This window comes from Lytechinus pictus, chromosome 4 (genome assembly GCF_037042905.1).
Source record: "Lytechinus pictus isolate F3 Inbred chromosome 4, Lp3.0, whole genome shotgun sequence".
NCBI lineage: Eukaryota > Metazoa > Echinodermata > Echinoidea > Temnopleuroida > Toxopneustidae > Lytechinus > Lytechinus pictus.
Window position 1 is genome coordinate 26212203 of NC_087248.1, and position 23160 is coordinate 26235362.

A 23160-nucleotide genomic window follows, 5' to 3' on the forward strand; every position below is an offset into this window, starting at 1 on the left:
TGTTCTTCTACGACATCTATTTTCCAATCAGGCCTCTTGTGATTTTCACTTGCCAAATGCCCTCTTGTGATTTTCACTTGCCAAAGGCACTCGGGCAAGTGGATGTATACATGTAGAGTCCTGCAATGTACAGTATCTGTTAAAAGTGAACTTGCTCTTCTGTGATTTTCAGTTGGCCCAAGCGATCGAGCGAGTGGGTTAATGGCGTCCTGTCGGATACACTGTCTTTATCACTTGCTCTTTTCCTAGGTTCCAATCAAAGCCCTCCAGGGTCGGCTATACGTCAGGATCTCCGCCCACATCTACAACAAGCTTTCAGAGTACCAAAGACTCGCTTCAGTGGTCCTATACATTGCCAAGTCCAGCAGGGGAGGTGATCAAGCAAGAGATGCGAAAGTAAGAAAACTAGATGATCCTAGGTGATGTAGTCTTTGAGGTTTCCTTGAAGTCTAGCATGTGCCTTTCTGATTAATGCTCTTTGTGTGATCTATTGAAATTTAATCAAGATACAAACAACAAAAATTGTTGCAGCTCCACAACCGAATCAGGGAATGCTATTCGTGGTGAAACATCACTATTTGCTGCATTTTTGTAAATGCAGCAAATTTTCTTGGTTCCAATCAAAGCCCGCCAGGGACAGCTATACCTCAGGATCTCCGCCCACATCTACAACAAGCTTTCAGAGTACCAAAGACTCGCTTCAGCGGTCCTATACATAGCCAAGTCCAGCAGGGGAGGTGATCAAGGAAAAGACGCGAAAGTAAGAAAATTGGATGATCCTAGGTGATGTAGTCTTTGAGGTTTGCTGAAGTCTTTGTTTCCTTGAAGCCTATGTGCCTTTCTGATTAGGCCTTTTGTGTGATCTATTGAAATTTAATCAAGATACAAACAGCAAAATTTGTTGCAGCTCCACAACCAAATCAGGGAATAATATTCCTGGTATTACATCACAATTTGCTGCATTTTTGTAAAGCAGGTTCTTACATAGGATTGTATACAACTTTCTTCTTTAACAACCAAAACTACAAATCAAATGCGAGAAGTGGGATGACTCCCTGCAGATATAGTGTATAATCTCAAGTAAGGTGTTGGGTTGCACCAAATGAGAGAGAGAGCTAACACCCCAAGTGTTTGGTGCTGATGTTTGGATAGACATCACCAGGTAAGACCTACACAATTAGAATCACTGAAGGTGTTCTTGAGCACCCTGATTTATGCCCAACACCAATACTGAATACCCAACACTCTACTTGAAAATGCCCATGTTTACTAAAATTATAATTTGTCGCTGTAGTTTCCAATGGCAAAATTGTAAATATATATTTTGAAGGAAAAGAAATCCTACATCAATCAAGACATGAATATGGATAGCGAAAACTTCCTGTTGTACTCATTTTTTGGTGCTAATTGGTTGAATATACAGTTTAAGTCTGCATACCAGTAGGTCAACCTGCCTTAAGATATATAATCGCCATAGTTCAAACAAAGTTTGAGAACAGATTGTCTGATAAGTTGAATCTGCGATTCTGTGGTCCCCAGAAGCTTTATGATAAGCAGCCTGAGCTGTATGCAAAGGGAAAGTCAAATAATTATTTAATGAAAGAGGATATTATTATGATAGCTAGTAAATATAATTTTTGATACGAAATTGTGATCATGAGGTACTTGCAAAGAATATTGATTTCTTAATCAATACTGTAATAATCATAATGTGTATATTCAAATTACATTTGAATAAATTACTTAGAAGTTTAAATTTGAGTAAGGTGATGTCAAAAGAACTTCTATGATTTTTTATCTATAAATTAAATACAAGAGATTAAATTACCATAATATTTCATCCAGTAGTTTCTATTTGTATGTTTTCTTGATTTGAAATATGAGCAACTGTGACAATATGACTGTGGACAATATAGAAAACACTTCACTTGAGTTCTTATCAGAGGAAATAAAAATCAAGCACACGTCTCCTGTAGAAAGTACTTTTAATATTCCTTTACAAAACATAAAAGTATGTGTGTTTATTTACATGTACATTGATTTCATAGATAATTTTTAGCTCATCCAGCCAAATTTGAATTGCTCAGTGAACTTCAATCAGCTGTCAAAGGTAAGGATAGGCAGGACTGCACACCAACCCTTTTTTCTACTGGTTCAACCTGTTCATGTCGGACCAGTACATTTTCCATGTTTTACTGGTCTGAACCTAAATTTTACTGGTCCCCCAAATAGAGAAAAACATAAAAGACTCAAGTTTATTTTGCCGTTTTCTGGTGCTTATTGTTATCCCCCCCCCCCCTTACAAAAAACAAAAAAACTTGGGCAAAGTACACACACGACATAATTCAGGAGAACAATTTCTCAACTTTGGAGTCTTTTTGATAAATTACAAAGAGGTAAGAAATATCATTTGTATCAGTTTGAAATATTTGTGTACTGGTCATGTCGGACCAGTATATTTATTTCTTAAAAAATTACTGGCCCAACAGCAATTTTTACCGTTCTGGGACCATCGGACCAGTACCAATGTTGCGTGCTGGGATAGGCCTTGAGTATACATGTACAATCCCTTTTATTATTGAAGGAATGAACACAGTTCTTTTTATAGGGTAAGTCCACTACAACCAAAATTTGATTTTGAATTAAAAATGAGAATAATCAAACAAGGTTTGAACTTAAAGTTGCATCAAAATCGGATGTTAAAAAAGATAAGTAGTAGGGCCTAATACCCACATCCTTGTCGATATATAAAGCCTCTCACTATTTCTTTTTGTAATTTCTCTCACTATTTCTTTGCCCAAGTTCCACATGCAATTGCAGTTGTAACTTGATTTAATAAAGTTTCCTTATTGGCAATTCGTAAATTAATAGTACCGTGCCCCTAAAGTAGTGAGTTATTGACGTTATCAACTCATTTACCAATCATTTATGATAATATTCCACTTTTATATTGCGCTTTATACATCGGATTGGTGTCTCTTAACAAAAACATATATCTTGTAACCACGGTCATCGAAATGGAATGCCCTTAAAGGATTTTTGCACTTTCTCGACATATGAGAGAGCAGTACAACAAGATTTCCCATACTCAATTGCTAGGCATACTACATAAGCTTCCGCATCCTACTGGGTACCCATTATATATGTAACGCCTGGATGGAGATTGGCAAAGTGAAAATTGACACCTTGCCAAAGGACTTGAGGTGAGAGTCTGAACGGCTACACCACAAGGCTACCATTGTATCATTGTATTGTGAAAAATAACCAAAAATTAAAAATGCCATAAATTTCCTTTTTTTTTGTTTTACTTCTAATTTGTATGAAATTTTCAGTGTTATCCTTGTTTCATTTTCGCTTGTCATTACTGATCTATTTTCACTATTGTTTCCTATACAGCTTGCTTGAATTTCATTGTAAAAGACTACATTATTTACATAAAATAAGACTTTTTTCGTGTTGAAAAATTCAGACTCTAAATAAAATGGTCAAAGAAAAGGAACCATGTAGCCTAAGGCAGGTTTGAAAATGACCCGGGATGAATTTTTACACCAAAAGAAATACACTGGGTATGAGAGCGTGCGACTCCCCAAGGCCCAAACTGTACAAAATAGCCGCCGGCCTGCATAGTACCTACTAGTGGATTGCAAAAGGTAGGTATTTGAAATGAGCAATGGTAAAAACTATCTTGCTGGTACAGAATTTTTCTCCCTTACATGTAGCTTTTTTTCCTGTGCCCCTTTGCATAAAAGTTACTATTATGGTAACTTTGCCATCCAATGGTAACTACCACGGAAACAATGCTCATCAGCCAATCAAAATCAAGGATTACATGAAAGATACCATTGGACAGCCAAGTTACCGTAATGGTAACTTTTATGCAATGGGGCCCAGGAGACTCTCATGCCCTAAATATTTGTAGATTTTAAAATAGGAAATGGTCCAACACTTGCAACTGAACATTATTTTCATTTGTCTAAGGACTGGACACACAAGGCTAATATATGTGACATGTTGCTAAAAGAAAGAAGGAAATGAGTAGTCCAAAAGCCGGCCTGAGGTTAGGACTCGAATTGGGTCTGTTGAATTCATCATAGAGTATGATTCTGCCTTCCACGTCTTGGTTCAGAGGGGAGTTCGACGTGATGTAATTTGAAGTTACCTCAATGTCGCCATTGCCTGGGTAAAATAAAATCATGAGGGAGAGAGAATAGGGGAGAAGACAGTCATATAGTGAAAGAGAGGGAGAGAGAAAGACAGTTGTAGTCAAGAACAGTACCAGTATGCGTTACTAGCCACCCATATAACCAAAAATAAGTCGCCAGGTAATGTTCTCTGTAAAAAGCTGAAACAATAGTTTTGTCTTATTTAGTAAAGATTAGAAATGAGCGATCTCAAAGAGAAACTCGTCTTTTTCATTCTTTATAAAATTGAAGTGAAAGAAAAGACTAGATAGTAAAACAAAAGTTTTTGACATCAGTCTTTTCCAGGGACATGCCCAGTATGCACCTTTCATGCTCGAGTGAATACTCAATCTTAAACCTTGCTTTTTTCCTTATTTCAACATCTCACTGACTCTCTTCTACATTCAATCAAGTAATTGTGTGGCTTATTGTTGATCTATTCTGACAAGTTATATGTCATTTTAAAGCTTATTATGTGCTGTATCAAGCTCAATGAATATCTCCAAATTCTTTTTTGGTGACTTATTAGTTTCGGGTGGCAGATCACATATGTCCACAAATGTGCATTTGGAGAGAGAGAAAGAGAGAGGAGCAAAGGTCAAGATATTTTCCATGTACTTGATGTTTGTTCATGTAAATACAGAACAGAGGAAACAATACTGAATTTAACACGTATGAAAAGACAATTTACATACACTCACATGTTTGGTACATTTTGGTAGAGAAAGACTGTTTCATGAAAATGTGGTAAAATACATGTTTTTAGCATGACCACCCTGTCCTGCCCAACACTACGATGCTTAAAATGAATCATCCTTCCATCCCTAATCTTATCCATATTTCCAGTGATTCGTCCGTGTTATGTACTTCCCCAGCCACCATATCCCATGATGGGCTATGGTTTGACGTCCATGCGTTAAAGGGGAATGAAACCTTTGAAACAAGTAGGCTTATGTCGAAACAGAAAAATCAAAGAATAAGAACAAAGAAAGTTTGAGAAAAATCCGACAAATAATGAGAAAGTTATGAGCTTTTGAATATTGCAATTACTAATGCTATGGAGATCCTCACATTGGCAATGCGACAAAGATGTGTGATGTCACACGTGAACAACTTTATCTTTGATGGACTATAAATTACCCCCAAAAATGTCTCTTTTTGGTTTATCTTATGGTGATACAAACACTTTATCCATGATGTATTCTTTAAAAATCTGTATTAAATGCCCTCCTATAGAAAGAATGCATAATCTACTGATAGATGTGATAAAAGAGCCAATTTAAGTGAAATATATATATTATAGTAATGGGGAGAGTTGTTCACAAGTGACATCACACATCTTTGTCGCATGTTACTTTGAGGATCTCCATAGCATTAGTGATCGCAATAGTTAAATGCTCATAACTTTCTCATTATTTGTCCGATTTTTCTCAAACTTTCGTTGATCTGTTTCTTTGATTTTTCTTTTTTCACACAAGCTATCTTGTTCCAAAGGTTTCATTCTCCTTTAATTTATTCCATCATCGGTGCATGCTGCCCTCACCAAGACTTCAACAACTCTTTCCTTCCCTCTCTACCCCAGCCACTTTTCCTTATCCTAATACTCACCTGTTATATGATCCAGTTTGTTATCCCCTATGACATCGAACCCCCCTCCCCCAGCCGCCATGTAGCTGTTAGTGATGACCTCATAATGGGCCTCGGGGTCAATGTCCATGAGCACGTTAGTGCCATCGTCTGTGCATGTCTTACAGCGGAACTGTGCTCTGTAGACCCGGCTTCCACTCTCCTTGGTCAGGTCATACTCTATCACCATCCCTATTAGAAACATAATGTAAAAAAACCCAATGGTACTTGTAGAGCTACACATGCGTAATTTGCCTTTAAATGTCAAGTCCACCCCAGACAAATGTTGATTTGAATATTGATAGAGAGAAATCAAACCAGCAGAACGCTGAAAATTTCATCAAAATCGGTTGTAAAATAAGAAAGTTATGACATTTTAAAGTTCGCTTAGTTTTTACAAAACAGTGAGATGCACAATTCAGTGACATGCAAATGAGACAGTCAATCATTTCCCTCACTAACTCTTTCTTTTTTTTTTTTTGAATTATACAATATTTCATTTTTACAGATTTGACAACAAGGACCAACTGGACTGAACCAAATACTATTCAGCAATGCTAACTCCACATGTTCAGGGAGGAATTAATCATTGTTTCACTTGACAATGAGGAGAAAATCAAAATATTTAATATTTCATACAATGAAATACAAAAGAAAAAGTGAGTGGATGATGTCATCAGTCTCCTCATTTGCATACCGACCAGCATGTGCATTAAACTTTTTTGTGAAATTGAGCGAAACTTTAAAATGTCATAAATTTCATTTATTTTACATCTGATTTTAATGAAATTTTCAGTGTGGTACTTGTTGGATTTTTCTCTTTTTATCCAAATCAACTTTATTGTTGGGGTTGACTTGTCATATAAGAATGAACTCTTGGAACAAATTGTATGAAACAGAAAAACCAAAGAATAGACTCAATGAAAGTTTGAGAACGATCCACTGCACGTTTTCCTCCACACTGCACTTACCCAGTGATCACGCGACCAGGTAAATTTGGTGGTCGCACGATCACTGGGTAAGTGCAGTGTGGAGGAAAACGTGCAGTGGATCGGAGCGCAGAGAGTAGAGGGGAAAAATATCGAAGGGCCAGCATCTGGACTACTATTACGGTGGATACGTGCGCTATATAAATCCTATATTTTCCAAGGAACATTCATTATTCCCTTACCAGACACTTGTAGAAAGCTGTAGATTGGGGTTGAAGGGTCGAAGGTCATCATTGCTACCTCCAGGACTTTGAGGAGATCTCTCCCCAAGAGACGAACTTTGTCGATAGTGTTTCCATATGGCATTATAGTGATGAGATCCCCGGTTGTAACATTGCCTGATCAAAACCACAAGGAAAAGTGAATAAATTAAAACAACTTATTTGAAGATGAAATATTTCAGATTATGGTAATGATAATCATTATTATTATTATAATTGTTATTATTGCTATTGTCATTCTCATTATATTTATTGTTTTATTATTGCTATTGTTATCATCAATCTTTATGAAAGAAACATTATTTTAATGTACATGTAATGCACTTACTCAACATGAATATGTTCTGCCATGATTCCAGTAGTCTGGCAACGTGTGAACAGTGTCATGGAACAAGCCACCACTGAAAAGTTTTCATTGATTGACAGTTTCTGTCAGAAATGAATCATCTTGGCCATTGCAAACCAAAACGATCTTTAAAAGATGCCAGTGATGATGACAATATGGAAAGCATTTCCTGGAAGAACTTGTCAGATGTTTTATCGAACAGTTACATAGAAAAGTGCTTCTCAGTCGGAATTACGGAAAGTAGTAAGATCTGACTACTTATCGGATAACAAAGCGTAATGAAATGCTCCTCGGAACTCTTTTGATATATCTTATGGTAACTTTGCTATTCAATTGTAATTTCCATAGTTACAATTTTCAACACCAATCAAAATCAAGTATTTCATTAAAGTTAACATTGGATGGTAAAGTTACCACTTATACATGTAGGACACTTTTATGGGATAGGCCCTGTGAGGATTCTTGTGAATTGAAACTGGGACTCGTACCTGCCTCTATGGATGAAGCGATGCTGCCAGAGGTGGTCATGGCAATGTTAGCGCCAAACCAGTCCATACCATGTTCAAAGAGCATGGCATCAGCCATCACATTTCCGAGGTTACACTCCTGCGTTCCGCAGGTCGCGAGGTCACCGTTCAGTCTACTTTCGGTGTGACCGATGACGGTGTTGGAGACTTCGTCAACTTTGATCTTCCAAGCTTCCACAGCAGCCAACATGGTGGGGTCTGCAGTTAAGAGACTTTGATGATTTAATTTTTGGTAAACTTATGTTTTTTGCAAAATAGTAAGATGTTGAAACATTGACTTATGAACACCTTTATGCCATGTGTTTCCCTTTAAAGGGTAGGAGGACTGAAAGACAGAGTTGGAGAGAGTAAGACTGGAGGAAAGAGAGGTAGAATTGAATTAGCCTGAAAATAAGATGATGAATATGATATAGACAGGGTGGTGATATATATATGTATGTTCTTTCAACTACTATTAGGCCAACTAGTAATGACCCAATGAATACTGAATTCTGTCATTACTATTGGCTCTTTAGTGAGACCACCTAGTTCCAGCCGTCATCGGTTTAAACCAAAGATATGTTGGGAGAGTAGAGGAGTCAACCTCCTGGTGATCAGACCTTTGTCCACACTGCTGTCCAGGAGCACAGGATTCCCGGCATAGTCTGTCACTGTCCCGTTATCATCGAAGGTGACATCTAGGTGTCCCAGGTACTTCCCATAGGCGTAGGCTGACAGGACAAGCACAGAAGCCTGGCTATCATGGGCAGGGTGCACGATGTAAGGGTAGTCTCCAACAGGCACTTGGTTGGAGGGTGGTTCACCTGGTTGGTTGTATAAAGAGTTTGACAAATATTACATTTTTCATATAATAAAATGCAAAAGAAGTAGTGAGTGGGTGATGTCATCAGTCCCCTCATTTCATACCGACCATGATGTGAACATAACTGTTTTGTGAAACTAAGGGATAATTTGAAATGGCACGACTTTCATATTTTACGTGTACATCCGATTTTGATGAAATACTTCAGTGCTATGCCTGTTTGATTTTTTCTCTTTTTATTCAATCTAACTTTTTGTTTTCACAAAATATTGCTAAACTTTAATCTTCAATAACTTTATTATTTGTTATCCGATTTTGATATAAATTTTCAGCATTTTGCTCAGTGAATTCTACTATATGTATTAAGATAAAAATATTTTCAGCCCGGACCATCCCTTTAAGACTTGGCTTGATGTGTCTTGTTCAGAGTGGTAACTAAAATTGTGTGCATATGGACTACAAGGTCAAAATTTTGCAATTTGGAGATAGGTTTGGCGGACAATTTGTGTATTAAAGGCTCTGGACTGCATCTAGTGTTATCCAAGGTTGAAGTGGCATATGTGTGTTGTTGCATGTCGAAACAAGACGAGTCCATCAATTACCCGTGTACAAGAATGTATTGGAGTGTCCACCAACCACGATGTCGACGCCTTTGATTTCCCTGGCCACGGCCTTGTCGACATCCAACCCTGCATGACCGAGAGCGATTATCTTGTTGACACCACTGGCTATGAGATCATCGACCCTCGCTCGAACAGCAGGGATCTCATCGCTGAATACCAGCGATTCTGTAATCACAAATGCAGTGAAATCTGTGCATTTATAGAAGAACTCTAGATAGATAAGAAAATCTCGTCTGGTGTACTTCTTCTAAAATTGATGAGATGACAAGATCATGGATCTCGTCACGTCTACTTTCTGTGAAAGGGATGAACCAATGATAAGATCTCTGATGTTGTCACGTCTACTTTGTTTAGAAGATATCAGATTACAATAGCTTGGATCTCGTCATGTCTGCTTGTCGGAGAGATGATCAGATGACGATATGCCCTATCGCGCCATGTCTATTTATTGAGAACAAATGATCGGTTGACAAGATGCTTGACCATTTCTAACGCCACGTGCACAAACATGGTCCAGGAATATTAGTTGCGGGAGATTGCAAGGATCTCATAATCTGTGGCCCGTAACACAAAGCTTATCAATGATCGTAGAACATTTTTGTCTCGCCTGCATAGCAGAGCGAGACTATAGGCGCCGCTTTTCCGACGGCGGCGGTGTCAACATCAAATCTTAACCTAAGGTTAAGTTTTTGAAATGACATCATAACTTAGAAAGTATATGGACCTAGTTCATGAAACTTGGGCATAAGGTTAATCAAGTATTAGTGAAAATCCTGCTCGAGTTTCAGGTCACGTGATCAAGGTCAAAGGTCATTTAGGGTCAATGAACTTTGGTCAAGTTGGGGGTATTTGTTGAATTACCATCATAACTTTGAAAATGTATGGATTTAGTTCATGAAACTTGGACATTAGGTTCATCAAGTACCACTGAATATCCTGTGCGAGTTTCAGGTCACATGACCAAGGTCAAAGGTCATTTAGGGTCAATGAACTTTGGCCAAGTTGGGGGTATTTGTTGAATTACCATCATAACTTTGAAAATTTATGGATTTAGTTCATGAAACTTGGACATTAGGTTAATCAAGTACCACTGAATATCCTGTGCGAGTTTCAGGTCACATGACCATGGTCAATGGTCATTTAAGGTCAATGAACTTCGGCCGTGTTGGGGGTATATGTTAAATTACCATCCTAACTCTGAAAGTTTATGGATCTAGTTCATAAAACGTGGACATAAGAGTAATCAAGTATCACTGAACATCCTGTACGAGTTTCAGGTCACATGACCATGGTCAAAGGTCATTTAGGGTCAATTAACTTTGGCCAAGTTGGGGGTATTTGTTGAATTACCATCATAACTTTGAAAATTTATGGATTTAGTTCATGAACCTTGGACATTAGGTTCATCAAGTACCACTGAATATCCTGTGCGAGTTTCAGGTCACATGACCATCGTCAATGGTCATTTAAGGTCAATGAACTTTGGCCATGTTGGGGGTATTTGTTGAATTACCATCCTAACTCTGAAAGTTTATGGATCTAGTTCATAAAACTTGGGATATAAGAGTAATCAAGCATCACTGAACATCCCCTCTGAGTTTCAGGTCACAAAACCAAGTCAAAGGTCAGTTAAGGTCAATAAACTTAGGCCATGTTGGGGTAATTGTTGAAGTTCCATCATAACTTTGAAAGTTTATGGATAGAGTGAATGAAATGTGGACATGGGTGTAGTTGACAGTCTTAAGTCTCCGTTCAAATGTCATTTATGGTCAATGAACGTGGTATTATGTCATTATATGAATGATGTTTTTGTTAATGATTATTTTATAGTAGTTTTCAAAGTTAGCACTGCTGCTATATTAAATTGCGTAATGCAGGCGAGACTGCCAGAGGCGTTCCACTTGTTCTACAATTGATTCCATTGACTACAATGTACAATCAATCGTAAAAATCAAACGTACGATTAATCGCTAACCTTTGTGTTTACGGGACCGTAGTTATCTCTTCCACAGGATATAGACATGATGAGTTCTGTCTGAGGTCCCGTCATCTGATTATCTCTTGCAGGATGTTAACACGACGAGATATGATCTTGTCATCTCATCATCTCGTCTAATGGATGTTGACATGGCTATATATATCTTCGATGTTGGCTTTAATTATTTCAACAATATGTTGTCACCACGAGATGATTATCTGTAAATTTTCATGGAACCTGTAAGCTTCCATGGTTTAGAGTCCACTCATTTGTGTAAAATGCCCTAGCTAGACGGCCCCGATACAGCAGCAAAAAGAAACACGAGGCCAGAGGGCAATTTAGCTTCAAAATTTCAAGGAAGCCTTTATATATTGCCCGTGAATTCAATTAGAAACATAATTGGGAATGACCAGGATCATGAAGAGTACCCCCCCCCCCCTTTTTTTTTTTTTTCCTGGTATGATATGTTGTGAAATGCCAGAATATTGGCCCCCTATTACCTGTCTTTGAAAATTCGGGACTAGACTTGAGTGTGTAGCCAACCACGCCCACCATTTCCCCGTCCATTTGGAACACGTGACTGCAGACGTAGAGGCCATGTAGGCGTGGCTCGCTCGTGGAGTCGATATTGCAGCTCAACACTGGAAACGTCACGTTCTGCAGAAAGGGGACCACTCCGCCTATTCCATTGTCGAATTCGTGGTTACCAAGAACCTATAGAACAGAAAGAATTGGGGAAGGTAAATAGGACAGTTTAGATTCTGGATCAACGGAAATGGAAGAAACAAATGAAGTCCAAGCGAACGTGCTCCAAACAATATACCGCCGCGCCAGCAGATTGATTTTCCATAAATATCAGTTCGTTTTTGTTTCCGGTAGGCTTACTGTGTTTTTTTTTTTTTGTCCCAATAGGCCTAATGTCACGAAAACCCGGAAGATTGAATGCGTTCAGGGAGTTACAGTTACCTGCAACCGGGACGGATTCAAGAACAGAGTAGATGTGTTGAAAATGCCCTTAAAATGACCAAAAATAGATGACAGCTAGGTTCTTTTCGAAAATTGGAGAACCGCAAGGGCGATTTGTTCCTAAGTCTTCGGCGCTGGCTGACATAAATAAGGGCAAATATGTCGTTAGTCCAGAGTCCAGGACAAACCTGCGGTATTGATTAAATTTTGTACAAAGTTTTCTTGGTTGTGCTTTTGCCATGAAGGGCACTTGACAATACTTTCTCTATGTTCTTGAATCCGTCGCATGTCTTGGAAGCGAAGGCTCCCTTTTCTCGTGCGCATTGGGACTCTTCTCGACTATAGAATTGTCACCTTCGGAGCTCTAATGAAAGTTTAGTTAAGATGCGATTGGAAAGTAAAAAGACTTAATCATACAGCGTAGTTAATATAGAAGGGACTGGAACGGGGGACTGGAAATTGGATGCGATATCTAGAGGGGGCCGAATATCGGGGGAGGGTGCTAATTATTTATTTTATTTTTTTTCCTTTTTTTTTTTGGCTCTGAGCCGCCCCGCCAGTAGACCGTCAAGTTTAAACTGCAGAATAGATCATGGTGATATGTATCTTTACCCAAATTAACTTCTCTTATCATGTTAATCGTACCTGTCTAAAGGGGGTTTCCGTAATAAGCAAGGCAAATACAAACTTTCTCCGATCTGCTGTTTACCTCATGGGTTTTGGCTCATACTTCTTTATCGTACGTGTGAGAGATGTCAACAAATTCGGCCACAATTGAATAGAGTAAAACCATTCTGATTTGGGATTGGGATTTGCCAATGAGAGCAAATTCATAGATCTGAGTCACTTTATCAAAATGTTCCTGATAAAAAAAAAATCGCAAATTGTCTACCACAAACTCAAAACCCACTCGGACGGTGTGTGTGTGTGTGTCCCCCCCCCCCCCCCCCCACACACATACACGCTATCTCTCTCTTTCTCTTTGGGAAAGGGTATTGCATTTTGACATTGCAAATGCCGGGTTCGTTTACACACTTTAAGTGTTGGGGTGTAGGTGAAAATCTACTCACCCCCCCCCCCCCCCCCCCCATTTAACCAGCTTAGTTTTGAAAACGTTTTTCAATTAACCCGCCTCCTTTAAGCGTATTTATAAGGCCACACCAATTACATTGAATTTCAAAGTTTGAATTCATATCAAGGTATGAGGCTATGTACTCACGGAAGACAGTATGTGATAAACTACTGTTATCATTGCATAATGATATTGCGTAGATGGCATGTTTAACTCGGCTGTGCTGATTAGATGTGATAACTTAAGATAATTATTGATAAAGGGTAATTAACTTTATTCACACGCTCTGTATGAAATAGACTGGTAAGGTGAACGACCCTTTTGCTCTACATTTAGTTCGAAGTAACAACACAAAAAATCATGTTCCTCTCAATTAAAATATTTTAACCCAATGTTCTTGGCAACAGTTCTTGGTCAGTGTCGCTCACGAATCAATGGCGAACAAATTGAAGGGGGCCTCGCGTTTTTTGTCTCACCTGCATAGCAGAGTGAGACTATAGGCACCGCTTTTCCGACGGTGGCGGCGGCGTCAACACCAAATCTTAATATGTTTAAGGTTAAGTTTTTGAAATGACAGCATAACTTATAAAGTATATGGACCTAGTTCATGAAACTTGGCCATAAGGTTAATCAAGTATTACTGAACATCCTGCCTGAGTTTCAGGTCACATGACCAAGGTCATTTAGAGTCAATAAACTTAGACCATGTTGGGGGAATCAGCATCAAAATCTTAACCTAAGGTTACGTTTTTTTAAATGTCATCATAACTTACAAAATATATGGACCTAGTTTATGGAACTTGGACAAAAGAGTGATCAAGTGTCACTACAACATCCTGTGCAAGTTTCAGGTCACATCATTAAGGTCAAAGGTCATTTAGGGTCAATGAACTTGTTGAATTACCATCATAACTTTGAAAATGTATAGGTCTAGTTCTTAAAACTTGGACATAAGAGTAATCAAGTATCAATGAGCATATTGTGGGCATGTCAGGTCACATGACCAAGGTCAAAGGTCAATGAACTTTGGCCATAATTTGGGGTATATGTTGAATTACCATCATAACTTCGAAAGTTTATGGATCTGATTCATGAAACTTGGACATAAGGGTAATCAAGTATCACTGAACATCCTGTGTGAGTTTCAGGTCACATGATCAAGGTCAAAGGTCGTGTAAGGTCAATGAACTTTTGCCAAGTTGGGGATATTTGTTGAATTACCATCATAACTTTGGAAGTTTATTGGTCTAGTTCATAAAACTTGGACATAAGAGTAATCAAGTATACTTTAAGATCCCGTCAAAGTTTCAGGTCGTATGATCAATGTCAAAGGTCATTTAAGTTCATTGAACTTTGGCCATTTAAGAGGTAATCATTAGATTGCTGTCATAACTTTCAAAGTTTATAGATGTATAAAATGTGGATATAGGGGTAATCAAGTATCACTGACAAGTTTTAGGTCACATGATCAAGGTCAAATGTCAATGAACGTAGTATTGTATCATTATATGAATGGTGTTTTTTTTTTTTTTTTTTTATAGTAGTTTTCAAAGTCAGCACTGCTACTATATTGAATCGCGTGATGCAGGTGAGACCGCCAGAGGCATTCCACTTGTTTTTTCTTAGAATATATATGATTTACCCCGACAAAGGCCTACTATATATTCTGCACAATCTGGAGATAACCAGACACCTCGCTAAAATTAAAAAAAGCAAATGTTTTGACAATCGATATAGTCGTGCTTGGAATTACTCGCTTAATGAAAAACATAGATATATCAAGAGAGTGCGGGGGGGGGCAGGAAACTGGTCTTATTTGTATATTGAGGAAATCTAAATTACTGCGACATTTGTATTCGGCGCTCTATTAAAAGATCTTTGAAATAATGATTTGTGGCAGAATATATCGCGTTTTATTTTATCCAATGGAAAGTACATGTTCAGCGAAATCAAATTTTGGGAAAGAGATTGTATTAAACTGTTAATGTGTTTTATGTCCTTTTACCACAATTGCTCGCACATGAAGAGTTTCAAATTCGTATATCAATCTGATTGTCGTTCTTTTCCGATAACGGTACTTGTCGTAGGTCTTCCTGATCCTTAAAGGTCTATTCATCGTTGGTCGGAGCAGTTGCGGATCCAGAGAGAGGGGACACAACCGGCCCATATGTCCCCCTCCCTCCCCTCCTGAGAACCATAGTCAATATTTTCAAAGTAAAATTTTCGTTCTTACACAAGTGTGCCCCCCCCCCCCTCACCTTAGAAAGTTACAGCCTATGGGGGAATATGTCGTTCAAACACAGTGAGGATCTTTTTTTGCTGCTTGCTTGTCAAATTTTCCTCCGGGAAAATGTGCCCCACCCCCGTTGATGAACCTTGATCCGCCCCTGGGGTCGGGCGGAGATTAGGTCTTTTGCTTTCTCCCATTTGTTTGAAAATTATTTGACTTTAATAGTGGAGCAGTTGTTAATTCGCAGCTTCGTTCACAAGAATGATTTTCAAGATAAGAAAAAAGGATTGCAAAATCTGAAAACAAACGTGAGACCTACATAACTCACCATAGCATCATATCCTAATAAATTCATAAAGTGCGCCGTCGCGTTTCCACGGTAGGTATAAAACCAATCGGTCCCCTGAAACTGGTCACCGGCATCGAGAAACAGAACGTGCCCATCGGGATTACCGGCCCTCACTCCATTCACTACGGTAGCCCGCCGGGCGACCCCGCCGAAACACTCGGCGGTATCTGCCGAGCATACCCTCCCATTTTGGTCCGTTTCCACAAAGCGAGCGTGGCAATCATTTGTATGGAGGATTGTGAGGTTCAACGATGCAGCTTTAGTCCCAAAATGGTTATATAAAATCAGCAAAACGAAATAATTTAGGATAAGATGAATACTCTTCATGTTCGTGTTGGTATAGCTCACTATTTCCTCAGATATCTAGCTTTACTTGTAGAATGTACTTTGTCACCTTTTAGTAGGCTTTTTAACTGTTTACATTTGAACGCAGTCTCTAAGCCAGATCGAGACTGCCTGATAACAAAAAACAAGGTCAACAAATCCGGGTATCGATTCGTGTATTAATAAATATTTGTATTCTTCTACCAAACAAAACTTCAATAGACTGTGTCGACCTGCTTGGTAAGTGTCAGTTGATCAAGTTCACTGATCCTTGCTGTATAGTGGTCAAACTCCTATGAATTTTAACAGGCCTGGCATATTCGCGCGCCCGCTAATTATGTCGTCAATTCAAAAGTGCATTCTTGTGTTCTCTCTTCCCCACCCCTTGTCTTTCTCTCTTTAGCAGGCAACGTTGCATCATGATAGAAGTACACATGCCACTGGCGTAAATCCCGGGGGGATGGGGGGGATATATCCCCCCCCCCCCCCACTTTTCGAGGAGGGGGGGGGATGGCCTGTACAAACATCCCCACCCCCCCCCCCACTTTTTACGAAAGAAATGAAAAAAAAATCACAAGAGATAATTGTTTTATTGGTGAAAATTCTTCCTAAATTTCCGCTTAACTAATAAAACAATATTATTGAATTATAAAATGCAAATAAAGAGCCAGTTCACTATTTCCAAACGAAATACTTATGTCCTTATTATAACATTGAAGAGAAACCCCCGTTTCTTCAAATTCATCAATGTTGGGGTCTTTGGGAAGGGAATAAGATGGAATGTCAAAAATTTTTGAATGTAATCTCTAATAAAACCATTAAACCATCATGGGGTAAAACAGATAATAATATTGGAGGGGTATTTGCCATATGGACATACAGTGGCGTAACTACGGGGGGCACATCCCCCATCGGCTGACCAAAAAAAAAAGGGGAAAGGGGGGAAAGGAGAAAAGAGGGAGAAAGGAAGAGAAACCTAGTGGGAAAGAAGAAAATATTATTCATTGTAATGTTACATTATATTATAATTATGTTATGTTACATTATACATAAGAAACATTTTTATCATAATTTTATGAAACATAATTTGCCCAGGGCCTGCGTCTTCATTGTTCCTGGTGCTCGCATTGTCTGTTTAACGAGATATATAATCCTGTTGTACTAAAACATCCCGTTTTCAAGTCAATATAAACCAAATATATTTCCTAGCACTTGAGTTATCATTGTTTTATGTAGTGACATATGCTTCTTTTTCATGACTCAAAAAGTGATTGCTCCATGTTAAGGTCTTCGTATATATGAAACATTTCCTGTTCGTGATTACGTTCGCATTAGTGGATTGGTGAGATATGTCTGCTCTTCATGAATTCCTAAAATCAGTCCTTAAAATGTCCCTTCTTCTGAACTGAATATCAAAAATTTTCAGCTCGCGCTTCGCGCTCGCATCATTTGGTTAATGAAATACGTATGGTCCTAGTTAATTCCTACAAAAGAAACCTTAGAATGCCCCACTTCAGGTCTGAATTATCTAAATTTTCAGCTCGCGCTTCGCGCTCGCATTGTTTAGCGAGACAGGTACATATCATGATTACACAAATTTGATTATAATGTCCCTTTTTAGGTGTGAATATAAAAAAAATTCAGCTCGCGCTTCGCGCTCGCATTATTTGATCAGTGAGATACATACCCGTTTAATGACATTGCCCTTAAAATGTCTCTATTAGGTCAGTATAACTGGCAACTGAGCGCGCTTCGCGCGCTCATAAGCGCACTCACTCGGTGATTCAAAATTTTGCTGGTGCCCCCCCCCCCCCATGCCGTGACCCACGATACGCCATTGTGGACATATCAATGACAATTCCTTGCATATCTAAAAACATGATTGCAAAAAAAAATCCAAAATATTTCAGTCATCCCCCCCCCCCCCACCCATCAACACGGATTTACGCCAGTGACACATGCATACACAGACCAGCGATGTGTCCAATGTTGGCCCAACGTTGTCCGGCAATTACTGTTCCAACGTTGTCTGAATCCTCAGTTACGACGGTGCAACAACGTTTGTGGGCAACGTTGAAGCATCGATGGAATTACTGCATACATCATCAATCCAACAATGTTTACAACGTCGTTTCAACGTTATACATTATCAATGCTCCAAGCAACATTGTCACAAATTTGTCCAAATTTTATTCCAGCATAAGGCAATCAATTAAAAAAACATTCATTTGGTTTGAAGGTGCAGTTTATCCTACATCCCTAACCTATCATACTATACCTATCCACCGAGTCCTGTCAGTGACTCTTATGATCGAGCAACTTTACTATACTTGACAGCCAACGGTAAATAACAATTGTCCATATTTAACCTTTAAAATTTCACTTATAGTCAGGTCCAGATTTGAGAAAAGCAGACTGCCTTAGGCAAATCGTGTTCATGCTGAATTGAGAAGTGTTTTAGCATAATTCGAGGGCGCTGAGTCAAAATTTGCTGTTTGCCAACCTTGATTTTGATGTTAAAATCCTCAAATTGGCAAAAACAATATGGCCGCCATTCTACACCCATTTTTACTCTATTCTGACCCCCAAAACTTGTAACAAAAATGTTTGTCAACGATTTTTGGTACTATTTGATCTCAGGAATAACATACTAAAAATCCACCGAAATCCGGATCCGGGAAAGTGGTTATTTTTAAGATGGCGTCTAAGATGGCCGCCATCAACTGAAAATTAAAATAACCGGCATTTTTCTACCCTAGACACCCTTTTTCGGTGCATACATGTATTCAATGGTGTAGGGGATGAAAGGAAAGAGTGAACATATGCACTCCAGGGTACCTGAAAATCAAAGATTGCGTAAAAATGGCTGCCATGGCCTAAAAATTCACAATTCATCTATTACCTATTTTAGTGTATTTTATTTCGGTTTTATTCATTGGTGATTTTCAAGGGTCAAGAAGTAAACTGGGACAAGTCACAAGGACAGTCAACGGTCCACTATGTCCAAAAATCCAAGATGGCTTTCAAAATTGGAGTCTAAAATAGCTGTTGTTATCTAAAAACCCTAAAACCCGACATAGTTTGTTTAATATCTGCCTTGGGGATATGATGTTGGTGCCTAACCTATCATTTAATGGGTCAAGAAATACGTTGGGACAAGTAACAAAGATAGTCTATGGTCCTCCATGTCCAAAAATCCAAGACAGTTTGCAAAAATGGAGTATAAAATGTGTGTCGTTAATTACAAACCGACATAGTTTGTTTAATAATCGCCTGGAGAATATGATTTTTTGGTATAAAGCATGGTTTAAAGGGTCAAGTATTAGATTGGGACAAGTTACAAGGACAGTAAGTGGTTCCAGTATGTCCAAAAATCAATAATGGCTCCAAAAATGGAGTCTATATAGGCCGTTCTTACCGAAAAAGTGACATAGTTTGTTTAATATCAGCCTGGGGTATATGATTTGGTGTTGTAACCCATGGTTTAAAGGGTCAAGTAATAAATTAGGACAAGTTACATGGACAGCCAGAGGTCCAGCATGTCCAGGAATTCAAAAAGACTTCCAAAATTGGAGTCTAAAATGGCTATTGTTACCCAAAAATGACATAGTTTGTTTAATATCCGCCTGGGGTGTATGATTATGTTGTATAAACCTTGGTTTAAATGGTCAAGTAATACATTAGGATAAGTTACAAGGGCAATCAATGGTCCCGTATGTCTAAAAATCCAAGATGGCTTCCAATTATTAAAGGAGTCTAAAATGGCAGAGCTATACTTAAAAATTGACATAATCTATTTAGAATCCATCTGGGAGATATGATTTTGGTGTCTACACTACGGTTTCAAGGGTTAAATAATACTTTTTTAATTATTTACAATGGCATGAAGCTGCCTATTTTACCTATTATTTAAAGATCGCTTTCAATGAGTCTAAAAGACTTCCGTCACCTAAACATAGTCATAATTAGGTGAACAAAATCTACACTTTTGTGGTTTGAAGGCTGAAATAATAAATCGGGACAAATCAAAAGGATGGTCAGTTTTTCTTTTTGTCGTAATAAGTCCAAAGCGACTTCTAAAATTGCGTAAAAATGACTTATGTCCCCTCATCTTGAAACCATAGGATGGTCCTAAGCACATAAATGACATGTCTTGAAATACTTAACAGTGAATTATGGAACTTTTTAGGCAAAGTGTACCTTAGTTTTAAAGTTTGTTTTTCGGATGTTTGCTTATTGTTGCACCACCATCTAATGATATTATGTCACTAATTCTTGTAAAACGTATTTAAAAAGTCTTAAAAACAGAGACACCAAAATAGTGGCACTAGAATGGATATGAAGTATTGTCATTTTTGTATTAATGGTGGCCAATTCAAATGTAATTTTTTGAGCTTTCTTCATTATTTTACAAAATGGACAACGTTGTATCCATGTAATTCGTCTTCACCTATATTATTTGAACTTTGAAACCATGAGGAAGACACAAAAATGTTTCTAGGTAGATAGTATATGCACTCAGTGCAGCCAAATTTTTAAGAAATAACTATCTTTTAGGCCATCATCATTTTTTTTGCAACACTGCACCACTGATAAACCTTGAAATTTTTCCATTGTAATTTTTTCCCTTTGGAACCATGATTTTTTTAATGTTTTATTTTATTCTCGGTAGACCCCAAAGGTATTTCTACCAGGTGTATATATTATGAATTTGGACCATTTCAAAGATACAATGTCCAGACGTCCATTATAGACGTCAGTTTGGAAGGTCATCTTGGATTCGCTGACACACTCACTATCTTGTAAACCTGTCCTGATTCATTATTTGCCTAAAAAGCTTTTTGGTGGTTTTGATTTTGAGGATTTACTTTATTTTTGGAGGTAATGGTACAACGGCTGCCGTTGTGGACGCCATGCTGGATTTCCATGTAACCTTGACGACCTTTTTTAACTATATTACCTGTCTCAATAGATTTTTAAAATCCTAACATGCCTAAGTTTCATGAAAAAGACATCTATACCCTAAAAGTTATGACATTTCAAAAACTTAACCCCGGTTAAGATTTGATGTTGATTTCGCCGCCGCCATGATCATCGCCGCCGTCGGAAAAGCGACGTCCATGTCATGATTCTGCTGTGCAGGCAAGTAAAAAATGGCGGACACGTTAAAGATATCACAATGTGAATATGCCAGCATCGCCCCAAAATTATCAAACATTGGCCATATTATTTATCAATCAGCAGCTGTGAATCATGGCAGCCATCTTGGAATTAAAGATGGCTGACGAATCAATCAATCGGACACATTATGTTTTCAACCCTGGGTATCGAAAATAACGCGTAGATCCCAATTTCTGAAATACAATCACCCATAAAATCGTTTAATATGGGAAATTGCTTTAAAAATGCCGCCATTTTGTTTTTTGCCGATTTGAGGATGAAAACGTCGGAATCAAGTTTGGCAAACAGCATTTTTGGATTCAGCACCCCTGAATTACCTTAAAACAATTGATAAATCAGCATTAACACAAAATGCCTAAAGCACTTTTTCTGAGCACATTTTTTAAAATCTGGACCTGACTATTAGAATAACTTGTTTTGATTATAAATGATTTGTAAACAAACTACGCACTTTTCTGGGAAATGTGGAAATACTGAATAAACATATATATGTAATTTGTTATATCTGCATTAGCTCAAATTTTGGTCAGGTAATGATGTAATGAATATTCATGAGATTGAGAGCATTCTTATTACGTCCAGGTAAAGTTACGCCAACATTGGCCCAATGTTGGTCCAACATCTTATTTCCAACATATCAATCTTTGTGCCATCATTACTTTTGAAACAAGCCACCATGCAGCAAACCAGATTCCAACGTTGTGCCATCTTCATATGTCCATGAACAGCTTTCCAACCTACAGTTACACACCTTGTCGACACCATATCATTGTTCGTTTGCACAACAAAGCTCCTTCAAACAAGTTTCCAAAGTTTTACCAATCCGATGGACTTAAAGATTGAAAATAAAATCACATAAATTATGAGCATCATTATTGCAACCATCATTATTGTAATAACATGATTTTTTTTTTTTTTTTTGGGGGGGGGGGGTTGTTAGGTTGTACAGAACCACTATTGACTGCATTATTCGTACACCTTTTCATTGAACAGAACATACATACTTTATATTAAACTACTCAGTTTTTTTATTATACAATATTGATTTAGTGAACACATTACATCAAAATTGTAGTACCCACTAATTATACGGGGGGTCAGAGCCAGCGGACAGTGAACATCGTCCTCTCGAGAAAAAAAACGCGCGATAGGCTGGGGACGAGTGTGGAACGTAAATAGTATCATAACACAAAATATAACACAAAATATATGAGAAAAAGCCTCGTAAATCACGATGGCCTCAAAACACCAGTAGGTTATAATTTTCAAATCAGGGGCATATATGCGCGAAAATCCCTGTTTAGAATGAGCAAATTTGGGACACCTGCGAAAATTCGCGTCAAGTTAGTGTCATATAGCAGTGTCCTAGAATCCTTGTTTTGGGTGTTTTATTCAGGGCGATTCGCGCGGATGAGGTCCACTCTTCAATGGCAGGTCCCCCCCCCCCCCCTTCCTCAGGATTATACTTCACCTGCTTACCCGTGACAATCACGTAACTGTTTTATGAAAAACAATAATAATATGCGATGACCTAATTTTACATCCGATTTTCATGAATTTTTAAGTGATTTTGCTTGGTTTTTTTTCTTCTAGCTGTCTAGTGAAATCATTTTTTTAGTATGGACTTGGCATTTATAAAAGGCATTCACATAATGTCCTCCGTAAAACTGTTTTACTCATTAATGGCATTTGCCTCACCGATCACCACCCCCTCCCCATCCGCTGCCTTTTTTTTTTTTGGGGGG

At 38.2% G+C, this 23160-nt stretch overlaps 2 protein-coding genes across 9 annotated transcripts in view; one reads left to right on the forward strand and one right to left on the reverse strand.

The window, feature by feature from the left end:
* Positions 1–3364, forward strand: part of LOC129258770 (uncharacterized) — a 29182-nt gene extending 25818 nt beyond the window's left edge. For all 7 annotated transcript variants that reach the window (XM_064098731.1, XM_064098735.1, XM_064098732.1 and 4 more), the window contains exon 15: positions 250–3364. In XM_064098731.1, the coding sequence (XP_063954801.1) occupies positions 250–423 (174 nt within the window). In that variant the 3' untranslated portion in view covers positions 424–3364. The remainder of the gene's footprint in view (positions 1–249) is intronic.
* LOC129258769 (5'-nucleotidase-like) lies at positions 1972–16632 on the reverse strand. Of its 2 annotated transcripts, XR_010293421.1 has the most exons (9): positions 15890–16632; positions 11794–12007; positions 9295–9480; positions 8490–8693; positions 7852–8088; positions 6979–7134; positions 5790–5999; positions 2133–4176; positions 1972–2091 (listed from the first exon to the last, which is right to left on the reverse strand). XR_010293421.1 is itself a non-coding variant. In XM_054897001.2 (8 exons), the coding sequence occupies exons 1-8, from the start codon at positions 16235–16237 to the stop codon at positions 3995–3997; spliced, it is 1737 nt and encodes a 578-aa protein (XP_054752976.2). In that variant the 5' UTR covers positions 16238–16590; the 3' UTR covers positions 1972–3994. The 2 variants fall into 2 exon arrangements, 1 of the variants encoding a protein (XP_054752976.2); XM_054897001.2 differs by having other exon boundaries at positions 1972–4176; positions 15890–16590.
* Between the last annotated feature and the right edge of the window lie 6528 nt (positions 16633–23160).

What these genes read in the sequence shown, in the direction of transcription:
- LOC129258769 (XM_054897001.2), bottom strand. Translation starts at nt 16,237, where the DNA reads ATGAAGAGTATTCATCTTATCCTAAATTATTTCGTTTTGCTGATTTTA. An exon ending in CGCTTCATCCATAGAGGCAG is followed by an intron (nt 7,135 to 7,851) that starts GTACGAGTCCCA and finishes GGTTTTGATCAG; the next exon opens with GCAATGTTACAACCGGGGAT. An exon ending in CAAACTGGATCATATAACAG is followed by an intron (nt 4,177 to 5,789) that starts GTGAGTATTAGG and finishes TATTTTACCCAG; the next exon opens with GCAATGGCGACATTGAGGTA.